The sequence below is a fragment of the Panthera onca genome, chromosome B2, assembly GCF_046562875.1.
Source record: "Panthera onca isolate mPanOnc1 chromosome B2, mPanOnc1 haplotype 2, whole genome shotgun sequence".
Classification (NCBI taxonomy): domain Eukaryota; kingdom Metazoa; phylum Chordata; class Mammalia; order Carnivora; family Felidae; genus Panthera; species Panthera onca.
In genome coordinates this window covers 29,449,125-29,471,795 of record NC_138343.1, presented here as the reverse complement: position 1 = coordinate 29,471,795, position 22,671 = coordinate 29,449,125, and the positions used below count along the sequence as shown (strand labels likewise).

At 51.1% G+C, this 22,671-nt stretch overlaps 3 protein-coding genes across 10 annotated transcripts; 1 reads left to right on the top strand and 2 right to left on the bottom strand.

The window, feature by feature from the left end:
• The first annotated feature begins 527 nt into the window (after window positions 1-527).
• SFTA2 (surfactant associated 2) lies at window positions 528-6,247 on the top strand. Of its 2 annotated transcripts, XM_060615034.3 has the most exons (4): window positions 528-833; window positions 1,074-1,162; window positions 2,140-2,237; window positions 5,889-6,247. In XM_060615034.3, the coding sequence occupies exons 1-4, from the start codon at window positions 773-775 to the stop codon at window positions 5,935-5,937; spliced, it is 297 nt and encodes a 98-aa protein (XP_060471017.1). In that variant the 5' UTR covers window positions 528-772; the 3' UTR covers window positions 5,938-6,247. The 2 variants fall into 2 exon arrangements, with proteins under 2 accessions (XP_060471017.1, XP_060471018.1); XM_060615035.3 differs by lacking the exons at window positions 2,140-2,237; window positions 5,889-6,247 and adding an exon at window positions 1,312-1,413 and having other exon boundaries at window positions 576-833.
• VARS2 (valyl-tRNA synthetase 2, mitochondrial) lies at window positions 4,833-16,315 on the bottom strand. 4 transcript variants are annotated; one of them, XM_060615028.2, is made up of 30 exons: window positions 16,146-16,279; window positions 15,486-15,712; window positions 15,265-15,346; window positions 15,048-15,148; window positions 14,624-14,745; window positions 14,438-14,504; window positions 14,238-14,335; window positions 13,439-13,520; window positions 13,145-13,264; window positions 12,753-12,864; window positions 12,045-12,133; window positions 11,440-11,530; window positions 11,079-11,206; window positions 10,836-10,939; window positions 10,013-10,094; window positions 9,650-9,726; window positions 9,494-9,569; window positions 9,099-9,204; window positions 8,829-8,899; window positions 8,574-8,699; window positions 8,248-8,352; window positions 8,038-8,106; window positions 7,834-7,912; window positions 7,585-7,712; window positions 7,313-7,465; window positions 6,732-6,938; window positions 5,917-6,028; window positions 5,583-5,758; window positions 5,284-5,412; window positions 4,833-5,189 (listed from the first exon to the last, which is right to left on the bottom strand). In XM_060615028.2, the coding sequence occupies exons 2-30, from the start codon at window positions 15,684-15,686 to the stop codon at window positions 5,094-5,096; spliced, it is 3,189 nt and encodes a 1,062-aa protein (XP_060471011.1). In that variant the 5' UTR covers window positions 15,687-15,712; window positions 16,146-16,279; the 3' UTR covers window positions 4,833-5,093. The 4 variants fall into 4 exon arrangements, with proteins under 4 accessions (XP_060471011.1, XP_060471010.1, XP_060471007.1 ...); XM_060615027.2 differs by lacking the exons at window positions 15,048-15,148; window positions 16,146-16,279 and having other exon boundaries at window positions 15,486-15,600; XM_060615024.2 differs by lacking the exons at window positions 15,048-15,148; window positions 15,265-15,346; window positions 15,486-15,712 and having other exon boundaries at window positions 16,146-16,315.
• A 90-nt stretch (window positions 16,316-16,405) lies between these two features.
• On the bottom strand, window positions 16,406-22,410 carry GTF2H4 (general transcription factor IIH subunit 4). 4 transcript variants are annotated; one of them, XM_060615033.2, is made up of 14 exons: window positions 22,159-22,410; window positions 21,387-21,529; window positions 21,024-21,128; window positions 20,543-20,674; window positions 20,169-20,265; window positions 19,992-20,080; window positions 19,684-19,795; window positions 19,480-19,548; window positions 19,194-19,277; window positions 18,662-18,794; window positions 18,345-18,436; window positions 17,398-17,445; window positions 17,172-17,250; window positions 16,406-16,700 (listed from the first exon to the last, which is right to left on the bottom strand). In XM_060615033.2, exons 2-14 carry the CDS (start codon window positions 21,524-21,526, stop codon window positions 16,528-16,530), a joined length of 1,353 nt encoding a protein of 450 aa, XP_060471016.1. In that variant the 5' UTR covers window positions 21,527-21,529; window positions 22,159-22,410; the 3' UTR covers window positions 16,406-16,527. The 4 variants fall into 4 exon arrangements, with proteins under 4 accessions (XP_060471016.1, XP_060471014.1, XP_060471013.1 ...); XM_060615031.2 differs by having other exon boundaries at window positions 18,345-18,475; window positions 22,191-22,409; XM_060615030.2 differs by having other exon boundaries at window positions 18,345-18,475; window positions 22,159-22,408.
• Between the last annotated feature and the right edge of the window lie 261 nt (window positions 22,411-22,671).

Sequence of the window (22,671 nt, the reverse complement as noted above, 5' to 3'; positions counted from 1 at the left end):
CTCTGGGCGTTGGTCTGCTAATTTGTAATGAAAGGTGGTAAACTAGATGGGCTCCAAACATTCTCTATACATCTGTCCTTGTTTTTGCCTTTTGGAGTGCCTGTGTGTAAGGATGAGTGCATAAGGCAGGGGGTGGGAGAGAATTTGATGAAACTCATGTCTCCACCTGAGTATATAGGATGTTTTAGAACAACTAATACAAAACATTCAAGGATGAAAGTCCCCCCTTTACCCAGATTTCTCACAGAAAGCCAGTGTGCCTGGGGGAGTAGGATACCTGGGTTTGGGAAGAAACTTGGTGTAATCTACCCCTCCCTTTTGGGCCCACATTCCTGAGCCCTTTGGTGGCATGAATGATGGAAATTAATTGCAGTTAATAATTAATCCCTAAAGAACAAGTAGAGGCCCAGGCTTAGGTGGGGCCCAGACACCTGCAGGAGGGACACCTCCTTAACTTCCCTCTCTGTAGAACTGGGCACCATCCCCATCAAAGCCTCCAGACATAGGGAAGGGGTGGGGCACAGGATTGAGGAAAGGGGACCACCTTCTATTTTCCCCAACAGCCCAGTGAATGGCCCTCTTCTGGGTCCTCAAAGCCATACTGGGAGAACTAGAAAATCCAGTTACCCAGCTTCCCTCTCCCATTTCCCCCCCAAACACTTATGCTAAGGATTGAGTGGAGTATAGAAAGGCAGGCCTGGTAAGGAGAAGCCAGCTGAGGCTTCAGACATCTCTTCTGTCCATCAGAGAAGCAAGAAGTGAGGTGGCCACAATGGGGGCCAGGCTGCCCTTCTTCCTCTTCCTGACACTCCTGAGCAGCTCACAGGGAACAGGTGAGGGCTGGAGGGCTTGATGCCTGGGTGCTCATAGCAGGAAGAGGCCAAAGAGGGGAGTAAGAGAGGCATCCAGTCCTGAGCTTCCAGAGGTCTGGGGCTGAACCCCTGCATCGAGTGGGTCCTGAAGGGCATTGTCAGGGAAGAGCAACTTGGGGTGGGGGAGGCAGGGGTGCCCACATCTCTGAAGGAATATAGCCCTAATAATTGGGACACTAAGCTGTATTTTTTGATCCCTAGGGCCAAGAATGATTTTGCAGCTGAAGCTGAAGGACTCCCTTCTAGCAAATTTCTCCTATGATTCCAGCTTCCTGGAATTGCTCGAAAAGGTAGTTCTTTGGGAGGGGAAAGGTGAGGCTGTGTGAACTTTGAGTGTGTTTCTGAGTCAGTGTGGGCCTCTCTGCTGGGGTCTGGCCATCTCCAAGGGGTGAGTGAGAGCCATCTTACACCCTTCCCTCTAACCCTTTCTCTTCCCCAGCTCTGCTTCCTCCTCCACCTCCCACCTGGGACCAATATCACCCTCCATCAAGCAGGATCCCCACACCGTGCCATCTGCAAAGTCTGAGAACAGTCAAAACCTTGTGTCCTCCCTTGGCCCAGGCATTTGACCACCAAGGTACAGGAAAGATGCCCTAAACCCTGCCGAGTGGCAGTAAATATGATGAATTCAATGACTTGCCTTTGTGGGTTTGTGAACAGAGGGCTGGCAGGAAAATGGAATTGGACACCAAACTCTCTGACTCTCCCCCTTATTAAGCAGAGGGGTTCCGGGATGGACACCCTCTCTCTCAACACCAGTGTGAAAGGCCTAGAAAGAATCTGGGAAGTTAACTGTTTGAGGACCCACGCACCACACTTATATATGCATGTGCGTGAACACACACTTCAAGCTGAGATCTTCAGAATACCTAGGAATAAAGGCAAGAAATGTACTGAATTCCTACTTTGTTCCAGACTTGATGCTTTCCCATTTCAATGCTTGCAGTGATCTTGAATGTAGAATAAGTGTCACTGTCCAATTTTACAGATGAACACTGAGGCTTACAGAGGGTAAATCACTCACTTTAGGTCCATTAGCAGTGGACACCAGACAAATGCCTTGACTTAAGCAAGATTTTCATTTCTTCCTTCTTTGCTTGGGAGGCAGCTCCAGCGATAGATGAGAGGTTCCACCTGTGAGAGGATAGCCGGCCAGCCAGGTGTGAGTGGTGGGGAGGGTGGGTGCTAGCAGAGCTTGTGCTGGCTGTGAGGACATACAGTTCCACAGGCCCACGCTTGAGTCCTGGGTAAATTTCTTATCTCTCAGAGCCTCCATTTCTTCACCTGCAAAGTGGGAATGATAGTACCTGATGCTTGGACTGTTGTGAGCATTACATGGAGAAGCTACGTAGGGTACATGGGCAGGTAAGTGAGCATGAGTAGTAGGGATTGTTAAAATTCAACCATGGTCCTGACATAGAAGTCCTAGTCCCCTCAAGGGTCCAAGGTCTTCCTTCTGATTTTCTTGAGGCAGGCACTCCTCTGTCTCCTCACCCAAGATGATCTTGACTTCTTACCAGCTTTCTCAAAATGCAATCATGCAGCTCAAACTTGACCATTTGGGGGTATTGATGTGACTGTTTCCTGTTCTCCACAGTCCTCTCCCCTACCTACCATACTCCCCACCTACCCAGTATCACCACCATGGGAAATTAGAGGCTGACTTCCTTGGAGGGAGGAGAAGGCAACGGCTCCAAATAGAGCATCCCTGAAGATGAGGGAGGAATTGCAAGTGGGAAATGAAACGAAAAACTTCCAAAACAAAATTCCTCTATTTTCCTTTACAACTATCCTGGGATCAGCAACCTGGAAGAGAGGTAGCTGGGAGCTAAAAAGGGCCCCAGTGTTCCATGACTTGTTCTTTGCCTGCACTAGGTGCAGGTGGCACTCATGGGTCAGGTGTGTAGGCCCTACCCAAGTTGGGGAACTGGATGTCTGGATTTCCAAGGAGCAAACAGCTAACTGCCTCTCAACCTGATTCCTACATCTCAGGGCCTGGGATCACCAGGCTGTGATTTCCAGATTCTTTCCTCAAAAAAACTCTCTTCCAAGACTCGACAGAGCAGTACAGGGAAAAGAATGCTTTGGGATTGAACACACCTAATTGCCGTTCTTCTCTTTTTGGGTAATCACATAAATTCTAGCTGAGCACATGGCTCACTTACATTTAGCTTAGCACACAGCTCATCATATTTCCCAGCCTGTCAGCTAGGAATGGCAACAGCTACAAGGAGAAAGGCAGTATACAACTTCCTGATGACATCTCTGAAAGGAGAGGCACTTTTATTTGAGGGAAGAAAACAAAGTCCTTCCAGTAGCCTACAGGTCGTAGACCAGTGCTTTCCAATAAACTTTCCATGATGGAAATGTTTTAGAACGTACACTGACCAATATGGTAGCCACTAGCCACATGTGGCTATCAAACACTTGAAATGTAGCTAGTGTGACTATGGAACGGAATGTTTAGTTGTACTTAATTTTGAATTCGTTAAATGGCAACCATTTTGGACAGCACAGCCCTAGATGATCTGCCTTGAGCTTTCCTGACTCCCTACCCCACAATGGACTTTATCTCCTACTCTTCCCCCCAACACTGGCCTCCTTGCTGCTCTTTGAGCACTCAGGATATGCTCCCATCTTAGTTTTGCTCTGGCTCTTCCCTCTACCTGGAACACTCTTCTCCCAGGCATCCACTTGGATAATTCCTGCACCTCCTACAAGTCCTTGCTTAAATCTCACTTTCATAGTGAGTTCTACCCTGACCCCCTATTTAATACTACAATCTGTCCCTTTCCACATTGCCTTATTCTACCCTTTTTTCCCCATAGTGTTTATGACTCTCAGACATAGTGTATAGTTTACTTTATTTACATGTGTTCTTTTTGACTCTCCTTGCTAGAATTAAAGTAAACAAAGACCTTTGTTTCAGTCATTGATGAATCCAAGGGTCCAGAATAGTTCCCAGCATATAGAAATATTTGAACTGGGGGAAGACAGAAAGGAAGCTGCCCAACCCCTCCTCTCCCTCCTCTCTCTGGGTAGGATGGGGGTGGGGGTAGGGTGGAGCAGATCTTAGACCTAGAGTTGGAAACAGTGTATCAGAATGGCAGGAAATAAGATTAAATGGGGTGTGGGCCTCCTTTATTACAGAACTCTGAACTGCCTCTGCTCCGCAAAAGAAATGTCCACCTTGCCTAACCCACCATTATATTTGATGCTTGGTTAGAGCAGCCAAAATGAACCTGCACCTATGTACTGGGTTGAATCCCAGTTGATACTTTGGACAAGTTACTTTTATTCTCCGAGCACATTTCTTCATTTCCAAAATGGAGCCAACACCCACCTCCTAAGGTTCTCAGGAGGATTAAATGCACCACGGAAGCTACAGACCATGATAGGCCTACCATAAGTAATAGCCTCAGAGCTGCTAGACAGAATATAACTTGGGCATGTAAGAGGCAGGTCCCTGAATTCCACGGAGATGACACAAGGTGTTTAGGGTGGATCAGTGGGTGTCTGCATCTGTGGGGATGTACATCTGTCGGAGGTTGGTCAAGATGTCCCTGGCAGTCTGGTATCAGGTACACAGAACAGGGGCAGCATTCAAGCCCCAGCGTGCCTTGCAGCCCCTCGGGCCCAGAGGAAATACCTGCTCCTCTTAGCACACCCCACCCCAGGATAAAGCCAAGGAGCGGGGTACCTTCCATTTGGTGAGGAGAAATGGCCTGCAGGAGCCAGGACACTGTCAGTAATTCCAAGAAGTAGGTGGAACCCAAGTCACAGTACCCAGGCCTTACCAGGAAGCTCCTCTTTCTTCCAATAAGGCAGACACCGCCAGCATGGACACTCCCACTGCAGCCCAGAGCCCCAGGCTTAGCCCCAGGGTAAGAGGCAGCCCCCCTCTTTTCCTAGACCAAAGCCTCAGGGAACAATTGAAAGGCAAGAAAGTCACCACTAGGAGAAAGAGGAATAAAAAGACCAAGTTTATCTCATTCCTAAACTTCCAGGTAGGACTGCATAAGAGGGAGGCTGGGCAGGAATGTGAGCATCTTGAGGACACCCAGTGACACTGACCAAACCAATCGGTTTCCTTATTTACGAAATATGGGAAGTGAGCCACAAGGTCTCAGAATCTCCATCATGCTTGACAGCTGCTAGATTCTGTCTGTCCTCAAAGGCAGATCAGGAAGAGAAGAAAACCACCATATAGTGAGCTGGAGCTCAGAGCTCTCTGGGGTTAGGACATGGATCCATCAGCTGCCGGAGGTGAGAGGCCGCCTTGTCCAGCTTCGACAATTCCAACTCGAGGGAAGAAAGCTAGCCGAGAAGAGAAGCAGGTGAGGATCCAGATATAAGGCCCATCCCCTCCAGCCCACATTCCCACAGGGAATCAGGCTTCCTCCAGCCTCACCCTCTGCTGCCTTTTAGTCTCCGTCTCCCGCTCTGATGGGGTCCAGGCCATGAGGCCATCAAGCTGCTTTTGCAACTTGTGTCTTCGGGCAGCTAGCAGAGATAGATGGGTCTGGGGGTCCACAAGCCCCTGTGGAAGAACAGAGAAGGCTCAGCCTTCTTTGTACCATCTGCGGCCTGTCCAGTACCTGTCTCCACCCCATTCTCAGGAGCCCTTCTCACTTTTACAGAACCCACCATTTGCCCTCCTCCCAACATCCTTTCAATCCCTCCCTTCCCCCTCCAATCTCCTCTAGGCACCTGCAGCTCCATGTACACCTGAATGGTATCATTGAGTGGAGCCTGGGCCCAGCCAGAGGGAGCCAGTACACCTGGGGGTAAGAAGCCCACAGCCCCACAGTGGCCCAGGGTGCCTAGAGGTTCCAGAAAGGCCTCGAAGAGGCCTTGCTCTTCAGGCTCTGAGCTCTGCAACAGCACTGAGGAGGAAAGGGAAACCGTCAGTGTCAAAGCATGAGATCCTGCTTCCTTTCCCATCCTGCACCTCCTAACTCTGGGCTCTGCCCTCCAGGCTCTCCCCACTCCTCCACCAACCCCTTCTTTCTGCAGGGACTCAGGAGCCCAGGACCCATCTCACCTCGGGGCCGGGCCTTTGTGAGCTGGTACATGGCTCGGAGAGCCCTCAGTGCCTGCACGGCCTCTTGGACCCGGGAGAAGCGCTGTTCCAGCTCAGGCTGGTGCCAGTGTTCCTGGAGATGAAGACCCAGAGCTGATAAGCAGGCCCCTGGGAGACTTGATATCAGCTCTCCTGGCTCTACTCTCCACCTGACCACCCTGATCTGCTAAGGGCAACATACTCTCTCCTCTCCACCACACACAAAATTCACCACCTCAAGGAACAGAACCCAGCAAAACCTGGGGTACCATCTAAGGACGTCTTAGTTGATGTTTGTGTTGATGTCTGTTAATTGTTCTGGTCAAATATACCAAACAACCAAAAGTAAGTTGGAATTTAAACCGTATCATTCAAAACTCACAAAACCAAATAAGCATAAAGAAATTTAAATAATTAAACTTTAAAATTATTTTTTGGGTGAGTCTGTAGTATTTTTCCTTCTGAAATTATTAAAGCTTAAAACTGCAGCAATTTGGGGACCATCTATTAATTCTCATCTAGTTCTCATCACAACCATGCTATTAACTATTACTACCCCTGGTTTAAAGATGGAGAACTGAGGCATGGTCAGTCTAGGGACAAAGTCCTGCTCTTGTCTATGGGGCTAATACTGCCCCCAACACAGACCTGTGAGAACAACCCATCCTCCTAAAGACTCTACACTAAAGTACAAATCACGATTGTTGAGGACCCTACAGCAGCAAACCCTTTGAGAAGACTGCTCCCCAGCCCTTCACCAGTGGTCCCATACCCAGACATCAGGGATGCGTACTCACCAAGCTGCAGGCAGTGGGGTAGGGGGCAACAGAGATGCTAGGGGCAGAGGAGCCTCCAGGCCTGGGGGGCAGCCTCTGCCAGAGCTCTTCAGCCAGGAAGGGCATCAGTGGGGCGAGGAGGCGGAGACCGATGTCAGCACAGGAGAACAGGACCTGAGGGGGGCCTTGGGGACGGGGCGAGTGCAACAGCACCGGCTTCACAGCCTCCTGGGGAGGGAGCCAGAGGGTCAGGGAACAGGCCCAGGCCATTATCTGTGTCCTTTCTCTACACACTCACTGCCCTGACAGTGAAGAATGCTGTGGGTGAACATGGGCAGGAGCACAGGGCATCTTGGACCCCGTCGGCTGTCCCAGAACACACTCTGGAGCAACTGAGATGTAGAAATCTAGGGCAGGGATTCTCAGGAGTGTGGGGAGGTATATAAAATTGTCAGTGTGGTTTGCACAGTTTCAGAAGAAAAGCACTGAGTTCTCGGCCTATCAAAAAGAGGCAGAGCCCTTTGCCAGGGAATTGGATCTCAAGGTGAAGAGGAAGCAGGTAACAGGAGTGGAATGCCACGCCATGACCCCAGTCTACTCACCAAGTAGACATCACAGAGGTTATGGAGCCAGAAGTGGTGCAGGGCATGGGTGACAAGTGAGAGCTCTTGGGCAAGGAAGCCTCGCCCACACTCCCGGGCAGTATGGGCAAGACGGCTCAGGATCCACGCATCCATGGGCGATGAAGGGGAAAGCTGCGGGCAGCAAAGGGCTTCAGGATGGGACAACTCAACTCCCCTGTGTCCTTTCGCTCCAAATGCCATCTTCAGCCCCCAAAGACCTGATGATTCTGCCTCCCAAGCCTCTCTCTTACCTCTTCTGCAGGCTGGGGCACAAATTTCTCCCCTAAGGCATTGAGGATAAAGCGCAGGGCATTCCAGATTTTGTTGCAGAAATGCCGGGAACTCAGGACTTCGGAGACAGACAGGTGTAAGTCGCCCCCTAGAGGAATAGGAAGAGGGGGAGTGTACATGTGGGTGGCAGCAGCACAGGGAATCCTTGACCCTGCCCCACCCTCTACAAGGGTGCCTACAGCCCCGACCCCTCCCTTGCCCAGGCTTACCTAAGGCCCCATGGGAGCACAAGGTGAATCTTAGGGCATCTGTCCCACACTCAGGGATCCCATGAGGGAAGTCCTTTCTCTACAACCAGAGGGAGAAGAGGAGTGGCAGATGCCTACGCAGCTGCAGGACCAGAAACCTGGGCTGTAAAGAAAACCAGAGGCCTCGAGCTAGAGGCTGAGATGAAGTGGATGTTGGTGACTCACCTGTGCTGCAGCCGCGATCGCCAGCTCTGTAGAGTCCAAGTTCCCATCCCTCAGCTTTTCCTGCAGCACCTGAGATGGGTAATTCACTGGCCTTGGTCAAAGACCCTGCTGCTACAAGGGCCCCACCCACTCTCCCTCCCAGCCGGGTCCTCTCCACAGGCTCCGTTCTTCTCTCCCACAAACCCATCTCTTGCCAAATTTCATCCTGACCTGCAGCTCCACCCCACTGATGATGTCTCGTGGGTCCAACACATTCCCTAGGGACTTGCTCATTTTCCGGCCCTGCCTGTCCCGAACCATGGAATGAAGAAGCACCTGGGAACATGGAGGGAGTCAGCAGAGGGGCTAGGGGAGCCTTTCCTCGGAAGTGCCCAGGGAATCTCTGGCCTCCATGCAACAGGGGTTAGGGTAGGAAGAGAATCAGGAAAAAGGAATTGGGACCACAGAAAATACTTCATTAGGGACTAGAACAGAGAACAAGATTTAGCGAAGCCTGGGGAGTCCATGAGAGGGGCTCAGCACTGAAGTGCTGTTACCTTGCTGAAGGGGAGCTGCCCTGTGAGCTGGGTCCCCAACATGACCATGCGGCCCACCCAGAAGAACAGAAGGTCACTACCAGTTTCCAAAAGTGACAGGGGGTAGAAACGAGTGAGGTCTGGGGTCTAGGAGGAAAAAGATAAGCAGTGAGAGGCCCAAGCTCTGTTCTTGCAGCTCTCCTTGAGGCTCTCTGGAAGGCCAAGGGTCTACTTCATCATCCCCACCTTTACTCTCCTCCCCTCACCTCGCCTCACCTCTTGGGGCCAGCCCAGGGCAGCAAAGGGGAAAAGAGCTGAAGAGAACCATGTGTCCAGGACATCAGGGTCTGGGAAACAGAACAGGGAATGGGGGACAACTGGAACCTCCAGCCCACAACTGTGTACCTTTCCAGCCCAACCCCACCCACAGAGACCATGGCACTCTGCCCCATTCCCAACTTTCCTAACCCCACCTCCTCCACCTCAGTATCTGCCCCCTCAAAGGCCCAGACGCTCTCCCCTGCCCTCCACAACACAGACACTCACCCCTCTGCAGGGTCAGCTCTGCCGCTGGTCTCCCTGTCAGCTCTGAAGCTATTTTTCTGGCCTCGGCCTCTGTCCTCCCAACCACCCAACAGTCCTCCCTGTCACCCTACAGAAAAAGTAAGGGGTGGGGGAGAACAAGGAAGTTCTGCCAGTGTGAAACATCACCGACTTTCGTGTCCTCCCATGTGGTCTAGGGATGGCCGACCCCCTCCAGCAGTGAGATGAAGAAGTGCCCGCTCAGGCGCTCAGATCCTGCAGTGGGTTACATGACTAAGACCATGAAGCTCTAGAAAGGCAGGGGGTTGGGACAGGTGCTCAAAGTCTCTGATGCTTGCGCTATGGCTATTTCTCTTTCCGCTGTGCCCAGCCCTCCCCGTCCCCTTCCTCCTACCAACCTTCGTTTGCTCTTCTACAACCAGGTAGGCAGGAATCTGATGGCCCCACCACAGCTGCCGGGAGATACACCAGTCTCTGCCAAGAGGACCTCAGTGATTTCTCAGCATAACCAGGGCATCGCCCCACCCCACCTCCATAGAGCCCCTTACCCTTACCCAATGTGGGAAAACCAGTGCTGCCAGTTTTTCTGGTGGAAGGAGGGACTGAGCTCCAGAGCTCCTGACTCCACAGCCTGGAGAAAAAGGCCCTTAGATAGTGCTTCCGTTCCTACACCAGCACCCCTCCTGAGATGAGACAAGTATCCTCTGAGGTGGTGCTATTACTCATAAAAGACCTCCAGAGGCTCCTGAGAAGATTTGGGGTTTGACTGGAATGTGCGCCAGCCCTTTCTGGGCCTCCCCACAGCTCTCCTCTCAAATGCCAGGGCCAGAGGTCTGTGGGGCAGGAGGGCCCCAGCTTCTGTTTTTTCATTCCAATTTTCAGGGAATTCCCATTCCTTCCTTACCCTGCAGACTTACCTGGGCAGCTCGATCCCCCATCTCCCGGCAGCGGACAAACCACTGGCTCTTCAGTAGGTATTCTACCACGTCCCCAGAACGGCTGAGAAAGAGGCAGGGTGAGTCTGCTGCTCCTCAGGCCCTGTGCCTTTCCCCACTGGGACATAGTACCCTACTACATGCCAGACCCTCAGACCTGAGAATACAGCAGCAAATAAAACTGACACAGGGGAGGAGCACCTGGGTGGCTCAGTCAATTGAGCATCTGACTTGGGCTCAGGTCATGATCTCATGGTCAGTGAGTTAGAGCCCCGTGTCAGGCTCTGTGCTAACAGCTCAGAGCCTGTTTCAGATTCTGTGTCTCTCTGTCTCCCCCTGTCCCTCCCCCACTCATTCTCTCTCTCTCTCTCTCTCTCTCTCTCTCTCTCTCTCTCTCTCTCTCTCAAAAATAAATAAACATAAAAAAATTTAAAAAAAAAAAAACTGATACAGGGGCACCTGGGTGGCTCAGTCGGTTAAGCATCCAACTTCGGCTCAGGTCATGATATCATCATGTTAAGTTCGAGCCTCACATCAGGCTCTGTGCTGACAGCTTAGAGCCTGGAGCCTGCTTCAGATTCTGTGTCTCCCTCTCTCTCTGCCCCTCCTCACTCACACTTTCTCTCTCTCTCTCTCTCTCTCTCTCTCTCAAAAAAATAAATAAACCAAAAACATGTAAAAAAAAAAAAAAAAACTGACACAGAGCTTCTGTTCCCTTGCAAGCGGAGTCCATCCTATTGCACTATTAGCTTCATCCACTCCCTTCCCAGAAAAGTCCTAAGTAAAAGGGTTAAAATGGGGTTACCTGCAAATAGGAAGCACCATAGGGTGGTTCTGAAGGCCCCGGAACACGCCCCGCTCCCTCAGTGCAGACATAATCTTTTCCCGGGCCACAAATCGATGAAGACCCTGGGGAAAAATGGCAACAGTAAAGGTTAAAGGCCACTAAGTGTGTGTGAGAGGAAGGATTGAGGAAAGTGTGAGAGGGAGGACTGAGGAAAGGCAGAGGGTGCTCCAAAGGATGGGGTAACACTGAGGCCAGTACAACCTGTAGCCAATCCCCACAGAGGGAAGTCATGGTCCCATCCTCTGCAATGACACTCAGAGGGCTCAAGCCATGTCGGGCTCCCAGCTCAGCATCAGCAAGACTATGTGCTGGAGTCACCTTCACCGCCCCTGGGGGTACAGAACCACCATGAACACTGACCCCTGACCTTTTCCAGAGATTTCGTTGTCGCCCACACCCCCATCTCTCTTTTCTCTTCTCTGTCCATGCCTCCTTTTCGTCCCACTCCCCACTGAGACTACCTCAGAAAAGGCTTTCCCTCCCTTCCTTTCTTCCTCTTCCTGATGCTTCCCCACTCCTCCAGAATCCCCAGCCTGCTCTCCCTCCCATGACCTCCACCCACCTGTGCCCATGTGTGGCTGAACAGCAGAGTCTGTGACGAGGGGGAGAAGCTGCCCAGTCAAGGGGTGACGAAGCTGTCGCCCATGCAGATGCTGAAAGGAAGAGAGCGAGATCAAGGCCAGGCACATGTGTGAGGTACAAAGGTCTGGGCTGAATGTAAAAAACTCTGGGAATAAGAGGGTGAAAACCAGAAGGTAAAGAGCTAAAGCAGTGGTCACTAAACTTTTTCTCATGGGGCCAGAGTTTATTGTGGGCTTTGCAGGCCACAAGGCAAATTTGGTCTCTGCAATTTACTCTGCTTTGCCAATGCAGCGCAGTTAGGTAATAATACTCAGTTGCAGATAATACATAAAACATGCAAGTGAGGATATACAAAAACAGGCAGTAGGATGGGTTTGGCCCACAGGCAATAATTTGTCAACTGCTAAGCTAGAGACTAAGTAGGACATCAAGAAAAGAAAGGCACAGAGTCAGAGACACTGGAGAGTGGAAACGAGACAAGTCTTAGGAAAAGGAAATCAAAGGAAAGGAGTTAACATCAAACAGGAAGGAAAGAGAAAGCTATGTGTAGGAAAGTCAGCTGGCAGAAAGCACAATGTGTATTACTGTGTATCGGGAGTCATCAGGATGAACAGCCACAGCCACATCTCCAGGCAATGTCTCTGGCCTTGTGGTTCCTACTATGATCTCTGTGTCTGAAGACAAAATTCAAGCACTTAATGCTGGTCATTGCCCTGGCCCCTCACTCCTGTAACTAAAGCTAGGAGAACCAGAAAAGGGAGGGGACAGGAAGCACTCATGATTGAACAGACCCCCAGGTTTAACTACAGGAAATTAGGAGCCTGGGGTTTCCATGTAAGCTTATGACCAGAAGCCCAGGAGGATATCTGGTGCTAAGGAATTTCTCCATAACTTGCATGGAACAAACAGGTAGAGCATTAAGAAAAGCAACTAGAATCCTTACTTGGTGCTAGAGAATACTGGGGGTTCTCAGTGCCCTAATCACTCGTTGAGAAACTTCCTCTGTCTATTCCAGCTAATCTTTCTTCTCTTTCTCTGAGAAAGAGAAGGGGTAACAGCCTCCTGTAGAATTAGGTCAAGCTTCCAAAGGGCAGTGCCCATGTGCACTTTTCTTACATGGCCCAGAAGACCCAGAATAAATGCCTACAAGAACACCAACACTACCAAGGTTCCCTATGCACCTCCCACCAGGCCATGTAGGAAACAGGCTGGTGGGCTCCCTCCCACCAACCCCACATGTGCTCAAGAAAGCAGTTATGATAAGCAGACAACCTCTCTGAGGACTACCCTTACCAGGTTCTCCATCCACAGGGAAGGCCACAGAAACAAGGAGGCCAAAAGACACAGGGATGGGGCAGCCAGGCAGACGAAGTTCCGTGCGGCCAGGCAGGGGCCGGCTCTCCACCTGGAAGAGTCACAGCAGCAGGGCTGGAAAGCAGCCTCTCCTCCACTCACCAGCCTGCCCTGCGGCCCAACTAAAGACATTCAGAGGATTCAGGAGCCACCTCCTCCTCCCCTAATTCAGTCATAGTTCAAAAATATTCACCGAGCACTTACACCACACTGGGTATTGTGCTGAACACCCTCCATGAATTCTCATTTAATTCTCACAACACCCCCTTGACACAGGCATTTCCATCATCCCTAGGAGCTCTCACAGACCTGCTTCTCCTCCTCTGCCTCACCTCGATATCCGAGATGGCTGATCTTAAAGCACAGGACCAGTTGACAAGCTGCTGGTTCCGATACAACAACCCTGCCTCATAGAGTCGCACAAAAGCTTCAGTCACGGCCACTGAGGAGCCCTAGGGGATGATCTCAGTGTCCGTATCTAACAGCCCATTCTCAGCCCATCACCCCACTCAGAGACCCAGGCATTCCCACCCTGCTACCCCCAACACACACAACATCCCACCTGCCTGCACATATCTCTAGACACCTCCTCAACACCCACAGGAATCAAGGCATGGAGCACTCACAGCATCCATAGTGAAACACTCTCGGTCCCAGTCCAAGGAGGCCCCCAGAGCTTGGAGCTGCTCACAGATCTCTCCACCTTTCCTGTGCCCAGAGAGATTTTTGTCAGCAAACTTGTCCTGAGCACCAACTATGTACAGGCCCAGTGACACTCCCAGCAATGTATGGCATTGATTTAGTCTCTAGAAGCTAATGGAGACACGCACACAAGCTCAGTATGGGTCTTCTATGGCATTAAAAGAAGTATAAAGTTCCGGGGTGCCTGACTGGCTCAGCTGGTAAAGCATGTGACCCTTGATCTCAAGGTCATGAGTTCAAGACCCATGTTGGGTACAGAATAGGAAGGAAAGAAGGGAGGGAGGGAGGGAAATAAAGTTCTGCAGTAACAGAGGAGGGGGCAGCCAATTTGGGAAAAACCCAAAGAAGCTTTACAGAGAAAATGGTTTGTGATAACAGACACCTATAAGAATGAGGGTAATTTCAAGTAGATGGAAGGTAGGGATAGGTAAGTAAAAGAGACGAGGAAATCTAGGCTAGAAAAAATGGGGTAAGTGCAGAAACAATATACATATATACCCACACACACAAATTCATGCATTTTCAAGTATGTAATACACACACACTCACAACACTTAGAGACCCCACTGAATGCTAAAGGAATCCAGGGCTTCCCTCTCTGAGGGAATTTAGGGCTGGATGCAAAGAGCCCATCAGGTTAGGAAGAGTGACTGAGAAGCAAGGACCCAAACCCTCCATGTGCGGGGAGGTGGGGGGGGGGCAAACTCCACCCACCGTACTCACTCCTCCTTCCACTTCCACACCTCCCTAAGGAAGTCTTCCCGGCTCAGCTCATGTCTCCTCACTCCTTGCTCCTTCCAAAGTTGCTTCTCCACCACAGCCTACGGTAAGAAAAGGAGGCAAATGAACAGAGAATCAGGTCATTTTAAAAGGAGAACAACTCTCCTTCACCCAAGAAAAGGGAAAAGTGGCAAAATTCATACTTGTGTAGCAATTCCCGCATGATCTGAGCCTGGGACCCACAGCACCTGATCCCCACACATCCGGTGCCTGCAAAACAAATACCCTCACGGGAACCCCCGAGCCTCCATATTTACTCTCACTCCCTGCACACTAGCACACTTCCTCCTTCCCCTCCAAGACCATAAGCAGCCCCATTCCCCTCTCACCAGCGCACCAGGGCATCCTGTATGGCCACTGTCAGTGCATGTCCAATATGTAGGGAGCCAGTGACATTGGGAGGTGGGATACACATGGAAAACGTCTCTCCTGTGGCCTGGGGCAGCTTGGTCTAGAAAACAGAAAAGTCAAAGGGCAAAAGACGACTGGATGTTACCTGGGGGAACAGCACCCTCTGGTGCCTCTGAGGCAGGAAGAACTGCAGGAAAAATAGTCCAGCAAATTACAGGAAAGGGGAAAACCTGCCAAGAAAACGCTTTGGACACCAGGAGCAGAAGACAAGTTCTCTGTTTTATTAAGCAGGTTCTGCAATATGGCTAGCTGTAAGCTCCAGACTAACACTCAGCTGTGCCCAAGTTCAATGGCCATTCTGTGCTGGGGACCATTTAGTACCCCTCTCTTCCAGGTACTAACCTGATATTCTGGTTTGAAGAAGCCCTCTCGCACCCACCAAGAGTACCAGGCAGCCTCAACATATCGAGGGCTGTATGCAGGAGGCAGGACCCGGGAGACATCTGCAGCAGCAGAGGAGAGCTCCACTAACTCCTGAACTTTGTTCCCAGGCTGCATTTCAGCAGACCAAATGGGCAACAAAAATGTGGGAGAAAAGACCTTCAAGTTCCCTAGTTACCTTTCTTTTCACCGCGTTCTGTGGGAATTTCATACACCACCACCTCCTTAGGAGTCCAGGACTTACTGGATTCTGCAGGTGACTGGAGAGAATGACCAAAAGTGGGGATGCAGGGATACAATTTCCAGTATACCCCAGGCATCTGGAATCCAACCAGTCTCTCCTCCAACCCCCTCCGAAGTTTTCTCAAAAAACCAAGAACAAGCTATCTGACCCCTAACCTTGCTCTTCCGGGCTACCCCAGCCTCCAGCGCCACCTGCTTTTCTCGCTGGCGCTTCTTCTTGGCTTCATGGTTTCTCCGGGAGAGGGAGGATCCATGGGGCTTTGACTGGGTAGAGAGGGGATACGACCTGGGGAAGACCTGTGACGGCCTCAGCCCCCAGAGTGGTGATCGAAAAGAACCCAGAGGCATATGAGGCATCAGGAGCGCTTGGAAAGGGCCAAGATCTGTTCCAGACAGACAGAACACATTAGGAGGATACGTGGGTGGGTGGGCGTGGGGTGTCACACCGTCTTCCTTATTCCCTGCCTTTTACTAGCACTGGCCTGCTTTCTATCTCCTACCCCCCACCCCCCACACGACGCTTCCCCCGTTAGGACTAGAGTGCATGGTGTCGGAGTTTGTTGCCCTCAACCTGTGTATACGCGACGGTGAATAACCGCACGGGGCGGGGAAAGGACTCAAGGATTCTGGGAGATTGTCCACATCAGGGTGCCCGAGAGCCTGCAGAGAGTCTCATCATTGCCATCTCGGCCTGCCCAAACACCGCCCCCACTGCCCCCGGCCCTGCTCTGCCCGGCTTTCCTGCCCGTCGCAGCGCGTGGATCTCTACAGCGCTGAGCCACCCACCCCGACCAAACCGCTCTAGCGCGCGCTCACCCGGCGAGCCGCCGCTATCCCAGGGTGCCCCGCAGCCGCCGCAGCATGGAAGGATGAGGGAAACCAGCGAATCCGACCCCGGAATGCGACCCGCGAGCCGCGCGGTGCAGGGAGGCGGGGCCACGCCCGGCGCATGCGCTGTAGCCTATTCGGGCCCATTCGCTTTCCGGCGGTCAGGTGGGCTGCCAGCGCTGTAAGGTGCAGGTCCTCCGAGGAAAAACGAAAAGCCACGCGGGGAGGCGCCCAGGGGGCACCGTGGCTCACTTCCACAACTTTATTAAACAATAAGAGTCCGGCGTGTAAATAAAAAAACACCTGAGTTCTAAGGCTGCGTCCGCCTCCACGCAGCCGCCCCACCCCGCCCGGGTCTGAGCCCGCACTCTCAGGAGCTGTGCTTCTGCCGCTTCCAGAAGCGCTTGACGTCGCTGTGCCCGGCCGGGGTCACCACCATCAGCCTCTTGGCCGAGTTCTCGAACACCAGAACGCCCAGCTCCCGAGCGTGGGCCAGCAGCAGCTCAAAGTCCACTTGCGACAAGAACTGATTATACAGTACACCTGGAGTCCGCAGGAAAGGGGCGGTGGGAGAAAGAAAAGGCAAGAACTGAGACCCCTGCGTGGCAGCCTCGGGTCATTGGCCTGGGCTTGCCACCCACCACAATCTGAAAACTAATTCTCTATGCTTGTCTGTTTCAGGGCTCATCCTAACACTAGCGTGATCCAGCCATATTCAGTAAGGCAATGTAACACAGTAAAGAAACCCAACTAATGCTCACCAAATCAGAGAAATTAATGTGAATTATCCCTCCCAGTTCCCTCTTCTACTGAATCCAAATTGCACAGATTTGAGACAATTTACTTACTACTACAGGCTCATCCCCAAAATAAAAGTGTTTTGCCAGCTTTTCTCTACCAGCCCATGCAGTAAAACAAAAAAATAAAATGCATGAATAGCTTTTTCAGTTCATCAAGACTAAATTGTCTTTCCTCTGGCCAATGACCAAGAACCAACCACCAGAAGCCACTCACCCTCAGTGAACCGGAGTCTGTCCCTTTCTAGCTCCCACAGCCGAATCTGGTCCGTGATGGTGGGCGGCAGCACAGGTGTCTGTAGAAGCAAGAAATGGCTATAAGATTCAGGAATACTGCCCCAGGCAACCCCAGCTGTCTACTCCCCGGACTTGGATACCCCTTTCTCTTTTCCATCACTTCATCACCAGGTGCCAGGGGCTGTCAGCCTCCAGCAGCTTGATACCTGTTTGAGCATCACTGGGTGGGCCCTTGTCCTTAGGAAATGGATGATCTAAGAAAACAGACAAGAATGGGATCAGGAGCTCAAGTAAGAGGGCAGGAAAGCTACCTAAGCTGTCATCTGATGTCAGTAAAATATCACCTTACTATTTAAAAATTTTTTTTTTAACATTTATTTATTTTTGAGACAGAGAGAGATAGAGCATGAACAGGGGAGGGGCAGAGAGAGAGGGAGACACAGAATCCGAAACAGGCTCCAGGCTCTGAGCTGTCAGCACAGAGCCCGACGCGGGGCTCGAACTCACGGACTGCGAGATCATGACCTGAGCTGAAGTCAGCCGCTTAACCGACTGAGCCACCCAGGCGCCCCACTATTTAAAAATCCATAGCCATGCCTGTCTTTAACCCATCCCTGTTCAGATGTTGTCCCAAGTTGCTGTTCCTATTGGTTATGTCTGCTAAATGTGCTCTAGCACATTTGCCCTTTCCATAGTCTTGTTTTGTTTTTTTCTTTAAAATAGCAGCAACTATTAACTTTTGAGCACTTACTGCATGGCAGGCTCTGAGCTAAATGCTTTACTGCTATTCTCTCATTGAATCCTCCCAAAAACCCCGTGAGGTGAGAACTGTCATTATTTCCATTTTCCAGATGAGGAAACTGAGGCTCAGAGAAGTGAAGCAACCAAGCTGTTTATGCAGATAGGAAGTGGTTAGTAGTGAAGACACAAATCTATACCTCCTCCCCCATGTTTTTGCCCATGGAGGGTCTGCCTTTTCCCACAGTTAAAGCCTTGACTTCTCTTCGTGTGCATGGTCTATACTCAAACACAAAGAACTCACCACCATCTACTGTAACAGAGCCAATGTTAGCCTCTGTAAGATGAGTACCTTGTACCCCATAGCCAAAGTGCAGTCTATCTTCCCACCCCCACCTTCCCCAAGTGGGGGTACCTGCTGGGCTGTGATGCCACTGGCGATGGCCTGCTGCACGCTCTCCCGGGTCACCTGTGCCACGACCATGTTGGGGAAGCGATAAAGCATCTCTGAGAAGAGAGCAATCAGGGCGATCTGCAGCTCCGACTCTGACCCAGGGATAGGAAGAGAAGATAAGGAGACTATCCCCATACCCAGACTCCCTCATTACCTTCAAGTGTGAGGAGGAATGTCAGAGAACTCTAAACTGCCAGGTAAATATAAACGTAAATTGGCACTCTCTCCCCACTCCCATCCCCAACCTGCTGTCCTTGGGGCCCTCTATCTGGCCTCACCTGTGTAAGCATACAGTCGGTAATTAGTTTCCACAACAATGAAGCCTGGCTGATGGGCAGTACCCCCAGCTCCAGAAACACCTGACGAGAGATTAATGGCCAGTCGTGTGGGGTAGTACCGCCGAGATTTCCTCTGGAAAAGACAGAAGGGAAAGGCAGGGGGCCCTCGCTCAGGTGTCACTAACCAACATCTTCCTATCTGAGACAGACCCCTTCCAGGGCACAAAGCCTCAACTCACAACTTGTCTCCTCCAAGGGACCCAAGTATTCAGTCCTGGCAACTACTTCCTGCTACTGTCCCCTGAGACCCACTCTTTTTTTTGTTTGTTTTTTGTTTTGTTGTTGTTTTGGTATAGTTGACATACAATGTAACATTAGTTTCAGGTACATAACATAGTGATTCAACAACTCTACACTTACCCTATACTCACTACAAGTGTAGCTAATACCTGAGACCCCACTCCTTTTTAAAGGCCAAGGCAACATACCATCCTGCCTCTTCCCTAGAAGCCGTGTATCTGGGTGTTCATACCTTCCTCTGGAAAACAAGCCCAAACTCACGCAGATGTTGCAGGAAATTCAACAAAGAATCACTCATACCTTCCACAGAGTAATCCTGGGAAAGAGAGGTGCTCGGTTGGAATCCAAAATACATCCTATTCTCCCCCTCTCAACCCTATACACTCATTCCCTCTTTTCCCATCTGTGCTTTGTTCATTCTTATCTTTCACACTTTTGTCCATAACCTGACTTCCCCTTCTCATCTCTCCACCCATCAGCTTGCCCACACAAGCCCCCAGCTCCATCCCCCTGTTTACCTTGCCCAAAGTAGAGAAGCTGAGCTGGAAGAGGAAGGAGAGAATCTCCACCAGGTCCATGCCCCGACTCTAGGGAGGAATGGACAGAAACAAAGTAGGAGGGATGGAAGGGAGAGAATGAGGGAAGAGAACATCAGGAAATAGTCTGCAGGGGTAGTCTCTTCATGGGTCTTGAGAAGAGCAGAGCATGCCTGGCCTCCTCACCTGGGCTGTCTGCAAATACTGCAACATAAAGTACCAGAGCTGGGCAGGGGTGTCCAGCAACAGGAATTGGAAGCCGGCCGACGTAATGCAGGGTGGCTCTCCAGGTTCAGTGCTAGAGACATAGACAAAGACAAGGGTAGAGGGATGCAGAGAAAAGCCACCATCCCCACTTGTCCTCCTATGTTTTTTCTTGATTTCTCTCTGGCTATTCTCCACTCAGCTCTCCTTTTTCAGTTAACGACCTGTAATCCTAACCCACCCTGGACACTCAGTTTAGCAGGGATCTGATGTACCACTGGTTTCCTTACCTCTTCATGAGCCCAGCCTGGCTAAGAAGCTGAGCCAAGTCCTGGCTGACGGCTGCACTGGGGGAGCCCACCATGAAGTGTAGGACCACCTGAGAAACAGAAGTGAACAGAGAGAACAATGCTCTATGGGCCAGTGGAAGTATGAGCACAAGCCGAGACAGAGTCCCAAGTCCTCACCTCCCATCGCTCCTCGGCGTACTTGTCAAGTGAGGGAACATCCCGGGCGTGCTTGTCTGGACCCAGTTGACTTGTGTCATCAGACCAGGCCTTACCCCTATGCCAGGATGGGCAAAGAGTAAAGAACCCTGCCAGTGTTTCCTGCCTGTTCCCCTGCCCTATTCCCCCCCTCATCTCCATGGGCTATGAGTAGAAGACATTTCTTTCCTATAGCATGCAGCTACATCTAGTCCAACTTATTCCTAAACGAGCTCCCAAAGGTGGAGCCCACTAAGTCCCAGAGAGGGCCCTCAGGGGCACCCCCTCCAGCAGTTTAATTAGCAGTTTAATTACTAGTTCCCCTCTCCTAGCTTAGGAAGATGGAAGTGACATACCCACCCAGAAGGGCAATGCGGAGGTTCTGGCGGAAGATGGGGTTAAGGATGAGGCCCTGGAGACCACCAGGGAGCAGCTGGGTGTGCCAGATACGGAGGCCACTCAGCAGCCCTGTACTTTCCTCTTGAGCTCTGAAACAGAAGCAAAGAGGTGAGGGGGTGTCTAGAGAACAAAAAGAAGGAGGCCCACAAAGGCTCCTATTTCTGCCTTTTCTGAACTGGTAATCCCTTGGAACACTATTTCAGAGTGAAATCAGTGTCTTCTTAAGGCAAATTTCTTACTGCAATACCTACCAGAACCTTGTTGTAGACATCACATCTTTCCAAGGGGGAAAATACAGTATGCAGAGTTTCCCAAACTTATTTAAATACAAGCTTTGGGATATATCCATTAATATTTCCTGGAAGTGTCCCAAGGAACACTTGGAATATCTAGCTGTTGAGAAATGTGTATCTGGCTGAGCATGCAGCAGAGACTCACTTGCTGAATTCCTTCTTCACCCACAGGGCTACAGCAGCTTGTGGCAAAGGCTGCTCCAGGAAGAGCATCCGCATCACCCAGTTCTTAGCCAAAGAGGGGAGCTCCCTGGAAGGGGGTAGAGATAAAATGTTATTATCAAAAACTGCCTCATCTGCATCTCTGCCCTCAACAGCCTCTTAAACATCTCATCCCACTCCCCACACCTTTACCAGTCTTGCTGCCCCCATTAACTCCATCTGTTTTGGCCTGACACACTTTAATCTCCAAGCCCCCCAGAGCTAAGCTTCAACCCATAACTTATTCCAGTGTGCTGGCCCCATTACATTTCCTCAACGTGGTCCCTGCCATGAAGGGGATCCTTACCTAAACACAGCCAGACAGGTGGCAGGGTGCCCATACAATCGGTCCAATATGCCAGGGCTCAAGCCCCCTAGGAATTCCTGCAGGTTCCTGCATTGTAGGTGGACTCGGTTCAGTCCGCCCCTTGAGGGGGTGCTCTCCATCACCTGAGAGATGCAAAGTCAGAAATGCACCCCCCCAGTCCATGTCAGTGTCATCCCTCACCTCACCTCCCAATTCCAGATCCACTGGCCCCCACAATAACCCATTCTTTCTGTGATTTCCTTTTCTATGTCATTCATCTCTCCTTTCTCCCAAACCTAACCAACCTCCTCTCCTCTCCTGCCTCCTCACCCCACTTCTGGCCTTAACTCCAGTTTTCTCTCAATTTCCAAACAAATGAACTGTTAATTGTCCCATATTGGCAAAATCATTTTTTTTTATTTCAATATCTTGTCTCATCTTTACCTAAGCAGTGACAAGGAAACTTGTTTGAGCCCAATCCTCTCTCCCTTCCACCTCTTCTGGTCAGATCAGCTTATGAGCTCCAAATCTGTCAATCCTTCCCATCTTATTTCTCGGCCCCACAGGTCCTGCCGGGCACAGCAATGAACTACCTTTCTCCTCCTTGTCTCCCAAATCTACGCCCACCTTTCCTCTTTCCCCTCCAAGACTATACCCCATTCACCCGATCCATACGTCCGATCTCCTAACTTCTCTCCTACTTTCCTCCTACTCCTCGCCTCTCACTCAACTCTCTTATACCTCCCCACCCACCCCCCCTCGGCCCCCCTACCACTCTGTGTCGATTCCCCCGCCCTCGTGCACCCTGAGTCTCAAGTCGTCGCTTAACCGGAGCTAATGTCTGGCGTTGGCTCCCTGGAATAGGAGAATGTACGATGGAAAACGAGAGAAAAAGATGGGGAGAGGGACAAAGAACTAGACAGGAGTCCAGAGTGTAGGACTCAGAAGAGAAGGAAAGGAGGGGAAGGAGTGGAAAAGTAGGAAAGATAAGAACAGGCACTGCACTCACTCGCCCGCCGCGGGGCTTTCTGGGAATTGGAGTCTTTTCTGGACTCACCCCAGGGTGAGCGGAAGCGCGTCTGACTACAACTCCCAAAAGGCACCGCGGGGAAGCCAAGAGGAGGGAGGCTGGCCTTTAATTGAGAGAGTCCGAGACACCCGAGGCAGCGCGACTTAGTTCCGCGTCGCTTTCCGCTCACGCAGTTAACGGCGAGTCTAACCGACCTAGGCGGGAGGCGGGACCCAGGGAGGAGAAGGGCCGCTAGGGCTTGCTGTCAGAGGCAAG

Excerpts from the sequence above, each read along its gene's own strand:
- GTF2H4 (XM_060615031.2), bottom strand. The coding sequence starts at position 21,526 with ATGGAGAGCACCCCCTCAAGGGGCGGACTGAACCGAGTCCACCTACAA. Across the intron at positions 18,795-19,193 it reads GGCTTGTTTTCCAGAGGAAG|AGGAAATCTCGGCGGTACTA; the intron begins GTATGAACACCC and ends TGTCTTTTCCAG. Across the intron at positions 17,251-17,397 it reads ACCCAGTGATGCTCAAACAG|ACACCTGTGCTGCCGCCCAC; the intron begins GTATCAAGCTGC and ends TTGCTTCTACAG.
- SFTA2 (XM_060615034.3), top strand. The coding sequence starts at position 773 with ATGGGGGCCAGGCTGCCCTTCTTCCTCTTCCTGACACTCCTGAGCAGC. Across the intron at positions 1,163-2,139 it reads TCCTGGAATTGCTCGAAAAG|AGCCTCCATTTCTTCACCTG; the intron begins GTAGTTCTTTGG and ends CTTATCTCTCAG. Across the intron at positions 2,238-5,888 it reads TACGTAGGGTACATGGGCAG|GGACTCAGGAGCCCAGGACC; the intron begins GTAAGTGAGCAT and ends TTCTTTCTGCAG.
- VARS2 (XM_060615028.2), bottom strand. The coding sequence starts at position 15,686 with ATGCCTCATATGCCTCTGGGTTCTTTTCGATCACCACTCTGGGGGCTG. Across the intron at positions 15,347-15,485 it reads GGGTAGCCCGGAAGAGCAAG|TCACCTGCAGAATCCAGTAA; the intron begins GTTAGGGGTCAG and ends CATTCTCTCCAG. Across the intron at positions 8,353-8,573 it reads GGCAGCTCCCCTTCAGCAAG|GTGCTTCTTCATTCCATGGT; the intron begins GTAACAGCACTT and ends CCATGTTCCCAG.